This window comes from Juglans regia, chromosome 14 (assembly GCF_001411555.2).
Source record: "Juglans regia cultivar Chandler chromosome 14, Walnut 2.0, whole genome shotgun sequence".
Lineage (NCBI taxonomy): Eukaryota > Viridiplantae > Streptophyta > Magnoliopsida > Fagales > Juglandaceae > Juglans > Juglans regia.
Window position 1 is genome coordinate 11,437,515 of NC_049914.1, and position 11,990 is coordinate 11,449,504.

The 11,990-nt window shown below is 33.3% G+C and overlaps 1 protein-coding gene across 1 annotated transcript; it reads left to right on the forward strand.

The window, feature by feature from the left end:
* Window positions 1-627: 627 nt before the first annotated feature.
* Window positions 628-3,447, forward strand: LOC108989630 (elongation factor 1-alpha-like). Its single transcript, XM_035685030.1, has 3 exons — window positions 628-738; window positions 1,620-2,101; window positions 2,214-3,447. The coding sequence occupies exons 2-3, from the start codon at window positions 1,640-1,642 to the stop codon at window positions 3,093-3,095; spliced, it is 1,344 nt and encodes a 447-aa protein (XP_035540923.1). The 5' UTR covers window positions 628-738; window positions 1,620-1,639; the 3' UTR covers window positions 3,096-3,447.
* Window positions 3,448-11,990: the final 8,543 nt, after the last annotated feature.

The following is an 11,990-nucleotide window of genomic DNA, read 5'->3' on the forward strand; positions in this document are numbered from 1 at the left end:
GATTAATAGATGGATAATCGGATGTGGGGTTATATCTTGAATGACAAAGATATTATAAGAAATTGCCTTTGTCATTTAAGAAAAATTTTCGCATTGGATTATCTATCTATTAACCACAATAATAATACAATATTATTTTAAATAATGATAATTTTTTTCTAAATTTTTTTTCATATTTTACAATTATACTGACCATATGCTAATTAATAATTTTATTTTTAATTAAATTATTGTTTAAACTTGTGTTGAGAGTGAGAGCAAGTGAGAGGAGAGAAAAAAAGTGATAAAGTAATCAATAGTACCTATCCAAATATGTAGAAATACTATAACTTGTAAGCAAAAATTTTGTATTTAGCTCTTCCAATACAGTAAATTTAATGGAATTGTTAGCTAAATATTAGTTTGTCTACACCATTGCTAAATATTAGTAAATTTAATGGTTCTCCCTAAGTAATGGTTAACAAAAGAAATACAAACTTTTTATTTGCGACCCTAATTTCTTAATAACTTCACTTTCGCCGCTCATCAACAAAATTCTTTTCTAAACTTTTTAACGCGGCCACTGACCATGGTGAATTGGGTACTTCTGAAGGGTACATACGTAATCTCACCGTGTGTAAGACCTCTCAAACGAAGCCCTAGCTCCACACGCCCTCTCGTCTCTATAAATACCAAGCAAAATTCTCTCGACTTCTCTCTAGACGCTATCACCTCGCCGCTAAGCCCCTCTAATCCAAGGTGAGCGTTTCACTCTCTACCTTGGAGCTTCTCCTATTCTTTTATCTTTGGTGATTCTGTTATTTCGGTTTTTTATATGGTTCTGGGTTGCTTTCATCCTAATATTTGTATGTGTCGTATTATTATTCGTTTTCATTTATGTCATTGAATAAGTATTTTTAATTTTCTTTTTTCTAAGTTAGCAGTTTCATTTATGTAGTTGGTTTGTTAATCCAAATTTTCTGTGAAGATTATTCTTAAGGGATGTGTTTGATTTGTGATGGCTTCAGGATCTTAGTTTGCTCTATTCACAGAGACTATACAATTTTTTCAGGAATTTTTTTAGCTGAGTTATATGATTTGTCTTGCGTTTGGTAGGAGACCTCGTATGATTTTATTAATTTTTTGGTTTAGTTTTTAATTACTCGATGATTTCTTATCAGACATTTGACCGTTGATCAGGGATAAACTGTGAACATTGAACATGAAAATGTTTAATTGTTTATTCTTTGCTTCTGATCTGGTGTGTTATTAATAGTGTACCAGACAACCCTTTAATGGGTTATCTAATCTTATGAATGTTCTATTTTTACCCCGATGTTTTCTGACAAGTCAATGGAATTATCCTTCAAACGTGAACTCTATAAGGAATTGATCGATTTTAGATTGAATAGGTTTGGTGACTGTACATCAACGATGTTGCATACTTGTTTTATATAGAATCCAAGATATTTTTATGCTTTCGTTGTTTGCAACTGTCAAGTTGCCATTGAAGGTGGTGAAATTTCTTTCTGAGTTATATTTTGATTTGGTTTATGATATTATCAGGACCTGTACGTGTATTTGTATGCTTTTGCATATTGGTATATAAGTCCCCTGAAGTTTTATCACTTTTGTTACAGCATCTATATAACGTTCCAAGATGGGTAAGGAGAAGTTTCACATCAACATTGTGGTCATAGGCCATGTCGACTCTGGAAAGTCAACCACCACCGGGCATTTGATCTATAAGCTTGGAGGTATTGACAAGCGTGTTATTGAGAGGTTCGAGAAAGAGGCTGCTGAGATGAACAAGAGGTCATTCAAGTATGCCTGGGTGTTGGACAAGCTTAAGGCTGAACGTGAACGTGGTATTACCATTGACATTGCCTTGTGGAAATTCGAGACTACCAAGTACTACTGCACTGTCATTGATGCCCCCGGTCATCGTGACTTTATCAAGAACATGATCACCGGTACCTCACAGGCTGACTGTGCTGTCCTCATCATCGACTCCACCACTGGTGGTTTTGAAGCCGGTATTTCCAAGGATGGTCAGACCCGCGAGCATGCCTTGCTTGCCTTTACACTTGGTGTGAAGCAGATGATTTGCTGCTGTAACAAGGTGAGCTTTTGTTCACACTATGCGGATGAGATTAGTTTTCTGTCCATTTTTTGTGGTTATGATTTGAGGTTAAATATGACTTGAGTTACTTTTGCTGACAATTATATGCCAGATGGATGCCACAACCCCAAAATACTCCAAGGCAAGGTACGATGAAATCGTCAAGGAAGTTTCATCCTATTTAAAGAAGGTTGGGTACAACCCTGACAAGATCCCCTTCGTTCCAATCTCTGGTTTTGAGGGCGACAACATGATTGAGAGGTCAACCAACCTTGACTGGTACAAGGGCCCCACCCTCCTTGAGGCTCTTGACTTGATCCAGGAGCCCAAGAGGCCCTCAGACAAGCCCCTCCGTCTGCCACTCCAGGACGTCTACAAGATTGGTGGCATTGGAACTGTCCCAGTTGGACGTGTGGAGACTGGTGTCATCAAGCCTGGTATGGTTGTGACCTTTGGCCCCACTGGACTGACGACTGAAGTTAAGTCTGTGGAGATGCACCATGAAGCTCTCCTGGAGGCCCTTCCTGGTGATAATGTTGGCTTCAACGTGAAGAACGTTGCCGTGAAGGATCTGAAGCGTGGTTTTGTTGCTTCCAACTCCAAGGATGATCCTGCCAAGGAGGCAGCTAACTTCACCTCCCAGGTCATCATCATGAATCACCCTGGTCAGATCGGCAATGGTTATGCTCCAGTGCTTGACTGCCACACTTGCCACATTGCAGTTAAGTTTGCTGAGCTGTTGACTAAGATTGACAGGCGATCTGGTAAGGAGCTCGAGAAAGAGCCAAAATTTTTGAAGAATGGAGATGCAGGGATGGTGAAGATGATTCCCACCAAGCCAATGGTTGTCGAGACTTTTTCAGCTTATCCACCTCTTGGCCGTTTTGCCGTTAGGGACATGCGCCAGACCGTGGCTGTTGGTGTCATCAAGAGTGTTGAGAAGAAGGATCCAAGTGGTGCTAAGGTCACCAAGTCTGCTGCTAAGAAGAAGTGAATCGTGCAGCAGTATAATCTTCAAATTTCAGCAGGTCATACTTATAATGCTTATGATACAAACATGGTCAGTGTTTGTACTGCTTTTGGACGTTACTTGGTTTATTTTATGAGGCGAAGTTTGATGCTTTCGATGTTGGGTACCCTGTCTCAGAGTTGGGTACTTGATAGGCGGTGGCATTAAAAGGGGTATAGTTGCAAAGTTGTGTTTGTTTCCCGGTCTTGATGTTTCGAGGTGCGTCAGATATTATTCTGATGCGGCTCAAAAGTTTTGTTTTCGTGTTGCTTAATATGAACTGGTTCTTGCATAATTTAATACTTCTGATTTCCAGAGTCCCATTAGGTTCTCATTACTATTGAACATTTTCATTCAAAACTTGATCTTTGATTTATTTGAATACTTAAATTCTCACCTTTAATTGGTTGGATCAGAATGGGCGAGGCTGAGATTCCATGCCATGCCAGAAGATCATATCGAATTTATTTATAAATTCCTATATTGCCAACAATTATAATTTAAAAAGTTAAGTCTTATCCTCCCACCTTTATCACATCACCAAATTTTCATGCATCTTCATACCTGTTTTCTTACCTTTTTTGAAGTATACAAAAGTATAAGATTTATTTGTATTTGGAGAGTATAATAAGTTATTTTATGCAATATAATATATATATTCTCTTTTTTCTAGTTTTAAATTCTTTTTGTAAGTTGTATTTAAAAATATTTAAAAACTCATGTGGATATTGTTTAAAACTAAAATTAGAAAAAATCAAAACTTAAAATATTAAAAATGAATGATCAGTGATTGGCCACCCCAAGAATCACGAGGGTTGGTTGGCCTGGACTACACCCCCACTTACCGTCCACTATCGTTCGATCGTGGCCTAATAGCTCTATTTCTTGTTTAAAAAAAGGGTGGCTTTTTAGAAACTTTGATCTAATATCACTACAATAAAAAATAGTAATTTCGTCCCAAAATTTTTTTGGGACGAAAAAAAATATTGCAAGGCTGTCTCAGTATCATTATTCGAAAAGATTTTATGGGATGAAAATTTGAATTTCTTTCCAAAAATACATTTTAGGACGAAATGAAATGAAACCATTCGATAGCATTCAAACGTACAAATTTTTTTGGGACGATTAAATTTCATCCCATATATACGTTCGAACAATTAATTCATTACATTCAACCGTAACTCTTATGTTCGAATGCATTGGGTTGAGTGGTCAATCAAATTCGAATACGTTTGAACGTATTGTTACGTAGAAACGTTCAACCCTTAAATTTAGTATTCGACCATACAACTATGTTCGAACACATTGCGTTGAATGGTCAATCGAATTCAAATACATTCGAACATACAATCAGGGAAAAGCATTCGAACCTTCAATATAGTTTTCGAACATATATGTAATGTTCGATGATGTAAAAAATCATCTGAATGCTTATTATGTTCGAACGCGAAATTCTTTATGTTCAATTGTTGTATCTATATTCGAACGCCAATTACATATATTATGTTCGAATGTTCTTTGTACTCGTTCAAATGGTTAGATTGACTATATATTCAAACTGGTTTTGGAGATTCGAACAGTAGGAATTTTTTATCTCATAATGTAAAACCTTAAATACACATAAATAATATCTTAAAATTTAAATTAGAATTTTTTCAATAAATAGAGAAAGTATTGTCTTAAGTGCAAATTAAATAAAGAAAACATTGTTCATCATACACAAACAATAGTAAAATTATTAAATCAGTTGCTAGGAGGTCTGAAGTGTTGCATCATCATCGGTATTTGGAGTTGCATCTCTCTTCTAAACTTCTCTTGTTGATATTCTTGTTGTTTTAATTAAGGGTGTAAATTTAAACCAAAAAATCTATCTGGACCAGACCGGTTGGACCGGTTTTGAACCGGTCCGGTCCGAGACCGGCTCTTGTAATGTAAAAACCAGCCGGAACCGGTTGATAAAAAAAATATTTTATATATAAGTTTTTTACACAAAATTAATATTATACGAAATATTTTATATATATAAGTTTTATATATAATGTATAATTATATGTGAAATTTTTCTATATAATATATATAATTATATATCATATATGAAATAATTTTATATTATAATTTATAAATTTTAACATAAAATGTTAATCTTAAATGTGAACATGTGTAATTTGTTTGATCATATGCTATTAATATAATTATATATAAGATAATGTTATTATAAAATAAAAGTTTATTCTTAAAAATAAAAATTTAATTGATCATATATTATATAGCTATACTAATATATAGTTTATAACTAATACTAATATATGACTATACTAATAGTCTAATATTAATACTATTATATAGTCTAATAATTTATATATCTATACTAATATATAAGTCTATAACTAATACTAATAGTCTAATATAGACTATAGTTATACTAAACCACTAAAAGTTTATAACTAATACTAATATATAGCTTATAACTAATACTAATATATAACTATACTAATAGTCTAATATTAATACTATTATATAGCCTAATATAGTATATTAAATGTATTATAAATATATATATCAATGATTCAATTATATATATATTATATAGTCTATATATATATTATGAATATAATATAGACTATAGTTATAATTTATATAGTTATACTAAATCACTAAAAGTTTATAACTAATACTAATATATAGTTTATAACTAATACTAATATACAACTATAGTTACTATACTAATAGTCTAATATTAATACTATTATATAGTCTAATATATTATATAGCTATACTAATATATAAGTCTATAACTATTTAACTAATACTAATAGACTAATAGTTTATTATAGACTATAGTTATACTTATACTAATATAGTCATGCTAAATCCTTACAACTAATACTAATATATAACTATACTAATAGTCTAATATTAATAGTTAATACTATTATATAGTCTAATATATTAGACTATAGTATATTAAATCAATTTTCCAAACCATCAAAAAAAGTTTTAATTACCATTTTAAAAAAAAACACATTGAAAATATTAACTCAATAGGAAACGACGTCGTTTCCCCTATAACTAAACCCTAATTCCTAAAGTCTTATTCTCCCTCCCATCTCGTTCTACGTCATTCTCTCTCGTTCGCTCACGGCTCACTCTCTCGTCTGCGCCTCTACCTTGCGGCCTCGCCCCTTCTCACTCTCGAGTCTCTCGTCTCTCAACTCTCAACTCTTTCGTCCGCTCACTCTCTCGTCTGCATCTCTGCCTCGCGGCCTCACCCCTTCTCACTATCGAGTCTCTCGTCTCTCACTCTCTCTTCTCTGAACTCTCTCGTCCCTCACTCTCTCTTCTCTCAAGTCTCAACTCTCTCGGCCTTACTTTGTCTGCCTAGTCCCCCTCAAAGGTTTTTTTTTTTTAAATTACATACTACGCTTTTTGTGATTGGGTTTTGTGATATTAGGGTTTTTGTGATTGGGTTTTGTGATATTGGAATTTTTGTGATTGGATTTTGTAATATTAAGGTTTTTAAATCCAAAATTTAAGATTTTTTGTGATTGTGTTTATTATTCTGTTTGTGATATTAGGGTATTGGGATTGAGATTGTGAAATTACTTTGAAATTATGATAGACAATATTTGTGATATTAGGGCTTTTTAATCCGAAATTTACTTTGATTGGGTATTGTGATTGGGTTTGTGAAATTACATTGATAGGGTTTTGTAATTTTTCTACTTGAATAACATTTGTCATGTTTAATGTTTATCAACTGGGGTTGAGGATTTGAATAAACTGTGAAAGCTCAACAATTAAACCAGTTTTTTTGTTTTCTTATAAACATATTTTTAATGATAAACTGTCTAAATTTCATTTTAAAAAAATGGGAAAATCATACTTGACCGGACCAGAAACCGATAAAACCGTAAGTACCGGTTTAGGAGGGTAACCGGTTCATAATCGGTTTTGAAAAATGCAAAACTGGTACATACCGGCTCGGTTCTAGATTTTGTCTAACACCAGACCGGTTACACTTCTAGTTTTAATCACATCTCTATGTCTGCTTGTTGTACTAGTTGAGCCTCTCACTCATGTTGTTTTGTCCTCAATTACTTGACCTCAAACCTCGCTTCCTCTAAAGCTCTAGAAGTATTGGAGGCATTATTAGATGAAGAGGATGAGCTAGATGGTTTGACACAACTACACAAATCCCTGAGCTACATGGTTTGACACAACTACCCAAATCCCTCAAATATCTTGACGTGAATCCATAACTTTTGTAAAAATGTCAACATTACTTGTTGAGAAATTTAGATCAGATGCAGATTCAACACACATGGCAATCATTTTTGCCTACACATAAGAGAAAAAATAATATTGCTACAAATATATAAATATATTTAATTAAAACAGATATTTGTATTTGGACAAAACAAAAGCAGATATTTGTATGCTTACATAATTCTCACATGCGTTAGGATGAGTCCACTCTTCATTATGATCAAATTTTTAGATATAAACTTATTAGAATATGACAAACAACAAATTTGAGCAACCCACTATATAAAATAACATTACCAGTTTCTTAGAGAGACACTGAATAGATCTTGAGTCTGCATGATAAAAAATCTTCAAATTCGATCTATTTGCAATATTTATAGAACTTCACTCCTGCAAATAATTTGTAAATATTAGCAAGAGCAAATAATAAAAATATGAGAAATGATTTGTACAAGCCCCAAATAGACAAGTCTCATACAAGCCATTGTAAAAAAGTAGACCCCGCCTTAAAAAAGTGTAAAAAAAACTATTCTTTATTAGTGGGACCTATTGTTTTACAAAAGGCTTGTATGAGGCTTGTCTATTTGGGACTTGTATCTAGCATTACTCTAAAATTATATGACAGGTAAAATAAGTCATTTATCTTATATGTATGATCTTCAAACATATAACAAAGTTTTTCTCACTTTCAAGGTCGAATATCCTGAAAAAGATATTGGTGTGCAACGTCTTTGTTCTTGAACTTATTATAATGCTTATGACATTTCACTTTATATTTGTAGAATGCATACACATAAACTCATCAGCAGTCTTACGCTCCTCTCTTCAGCCAAAAATTATTATTATACGAACAAATCATTTGCATATTCTATATTTTGCCTACTACACATTAAATAATTTGAAAAATAAATTAAATATTGCCAAACAACACTTCTTGATATAAGGTTTTTGACATCTTGGGAGACTTTATGTCATTAACGTGTAACCAAAGGTATATAAATTCGTGTAAGAGCACCCAAATGCAAGACAAGCCAAGCCACTAGTTCTCCTTCACCTCTAGTGTGATCATTAGGCTTGTTAACTTTAATTTTGTCCACTTTACGATATTTTTCTAATGTGACGACTCTAGTAGTGTCTCGACCTTGACTAGATTGTACTGTTAGCTCTAAAAAAAAGCATATTTATAATAGAAATAAATAAAATGATAAATTCGAAAAATTTTAATATGTATGATTAACCTTAATTGAGACAATTTTTATAAATATTTTACCTCGTTCTGGAGAGTTAATCTCCGCTGGTGAGTCAATCGGAGAGCTAGGAAAGGTTGGAGATGGGATGCAAACATCTTTCCTCTTGGGTGGCATGATTTAAAAGCACTAAGACATACATCACATTAAAAATTTGGCATAAAGTGTCAGGTGAACACAAAACACATGCATATCAATTTCAATTGACCATTCACCCTCCTCATCTGTAGATACTTCAGATGATTCAACATTTTCTTCGACTATTGCATCAATAATTTCGTTCTCAATATTTTCCCTATGTAAAGGAATGACGTTATACTGGCTCAAATCCACAAACAAGTTAAAAACGAGCAAATTCTCTTGGAATACTTCTTGTGTAGAGGGACCCACTTCTTGATCTTCGTCTTCTCCTTTGGTCTCCGGGATAAAATCATTTATATTTCTTAGAGAAGACTTTTATACCACCATCCATTGATTCTCTAAATTATGATCATCTTAATAAAAGACTTGAGATACTTGAGAAGCTAAAACAAAATGATCATCATCGTACTATTTTTGCGATGTATGAATACTAAAAAGTATTCATCATTACACATGAACATTCGAGGATTTCTTAAATCCCACTAATCGCACTTAAACAGGTATACTACAAGCTCTCCCAAATATTTCAATTCAATTATATCGATAATAACCCCATAAATATTTTCTCCCTCTTGACTTCCTTCAACTAGGGCCCCACTGTTTTGTGTTTTTTGATAATATTCTCGATCTATCATATGATACTTACTTCCCTTAAAAATACATGCAGAATATCAAACTATGCATGTTAATGAACCACACGCCAATGCATACAGTTATTCCAAGATATTGTTAAGATTACTCGCATACATTTATACAACCTATATCGTGAATATAACATAGACATAAAACATGTAAACAATCATAAGTGTAAGGTTATATCTCTAAAATGACATTATGTCATTATCTGTTGCTCAAACCATTTCGGAAACTCTTCTTCTTAATGTTTTTGGTTTATATTAGTTACTCATTGTTCATTGAGCACGTTGATTCGGTCAATGAAAATAAAAATTACTAAATAATTTAGAAACATATAGTTTTTTAAGAAGATTATAATATTAATTAACAAGTAATGACAACGTATTTCAAGTGACTCTATCTCAGGATAATTGTTTTGCACGTACCACTAAACTTTTTCAAACTCTCTTTCACATAAATCATAACCACGCTCTACACCAAGTGGACGTACATGTTGAGAAAACACAGAAAATCCATTTATTTGTCTAGTTGTATCAACACCAAAGTTTCTTTTTTGCCGATCAAATCTCGTGTAAACTCTACGGAAGTACTTGGAACAAAATGTATGATACTTATCGTCAATATTTGCTTCTACAATTGAACATTCTGGGTGGGTCTTGTTACCCACCATGTATTTCAGCTTTCTAAAGAATCTTTTAATAGGATACATCCATCTATATTGGACTGGTCCTGCAAGTCAAGTCTCACAATGTGGCAAATGAACAGCTAAGTGGACAATCACATCAAAGAATGACAATTAGGAAATTACTCTCCAGTTTACACAATATTATAACAATTTTTCGTTCCATTCGTTCCAAATCTTATACATTCAATGTTCTAGCACATAAATATTTAAAAAATGCACCTAATTCAGTTAAAGCCACTCGCACATCCCTTTCATCTAGTAACTATGGATACCAATTGGCAAGATTGTTGTAAAAAAATGATAATCATGACTTTTTAATCCAATAATCTTCCAATCATGTATACGCACACCCCTTGCTAGATTCAAAGCATACCCGCCTGGTAATTTAATTTTCATTAGCCACTCGTAAAATCTAACCATTTTGTTCCTTGACATTGTATAACAAGCATATAACATATATAGAGACGAGTCACTTTGTTGCAAGTGCAATTCGGATCTTATTCCCAACCGTTTTAAATCCTTACGTGAGTTTGTTGTATCTTTTTTTTTGCCTTCAACCGATATGAATGTGCTCAATACCAAATCACATATATTTTTCTCAATATCCATAACATCGAGGCTATGTTGTAATTTCAACGTTGACTAGTACAACAGTTCAAAAAATATGCTCTTCTTTGTCCAATTTAACTCGCGCAGTTCGCTTATGCTTCCATCGTTTTTTTCCAAAGTCATTATCAAAAACTTCCAGCAGTTGTGCAAGTACATCTCGCCCAGAAAAATATGATGGAGGGTGCTCTCATTCAACAATGCCATTAAACTTTCTAGTATTTTCACATCATCTATGCTGGTCAACAGGTAAATATTGACGATGACCCATGAAACATAATTTCTTACTATATGTAAGCCATTCGAATTGAGTGTATTTGTTACTAGTTAGACATGTCATTTTCACCTTAGTACTCCAACCTGATAAGTTTCTAAATGTAGAAAAATCATTTATTGTCCATGATATTGCAATATACATCTTTAACAACTCGCATGTTAATGCATTAAATGTTTGTGCCCCATTTTCCCATACATATTTCAACTCAACAATCAACGGTTGTAAATGTATGTGTGTCTCATTTTTCGGTTATATTAGACCAAGAATGAACAAACTCACCATCAAATATAAATCATTCATGCACTTCCATGATGGTAAATTATATGACATACGTACTATCAGTTAAGTAAAAGATAACTTAATATGCTTTCTGCATCCTGGATATAGTTTACATTGTGAATACTCCTACAAGCGTGTGAAAGTGTTATGACCTGCATCATTTGCAGTTAATATGTTTGTAGCACCTTTATAATAAACATTTATGCACCAATGTCACTCAGCATTTCCTTCATATTCTCTTCGTAGTCATCACCACCAACCTCTATCTTTGCATCTTCATCGATGTCAATTGCCCTATGCCAAGGCTCCAATGTTGGATATGGTTTATCATGTAAAATCCAATCTGTGTCACCCTTATCAATACTATTGATAAAGAGATGCTCTCCCACCAAGTCTATCTTATGAAGAATGCAAGTTTTTGCATTTTCAACACAGGCATCTGATTTGCCCGTGACTATTAACTGTACTGTGTGCAAACTTCAAGAATTTCTTAACACATGTTGCTTATACATTGTAATTCGTACCCAATCGATCTATAACTCAAATCTAACTTTTATCCATGTCCAAAACCCCATTACAAACAGTCGCATGTAACACCTTCTGCGCATGTAATTATCCGCTATGTAATCTCTACGTTTCACCAGATAGTTGGTCTTATCCCATTTGGTATTGTAAAATCATAGCATCTCCCCAGTTGGTCTTATCCCAGTTAGTAGTCACTAACCTACCAACTATTAACTACC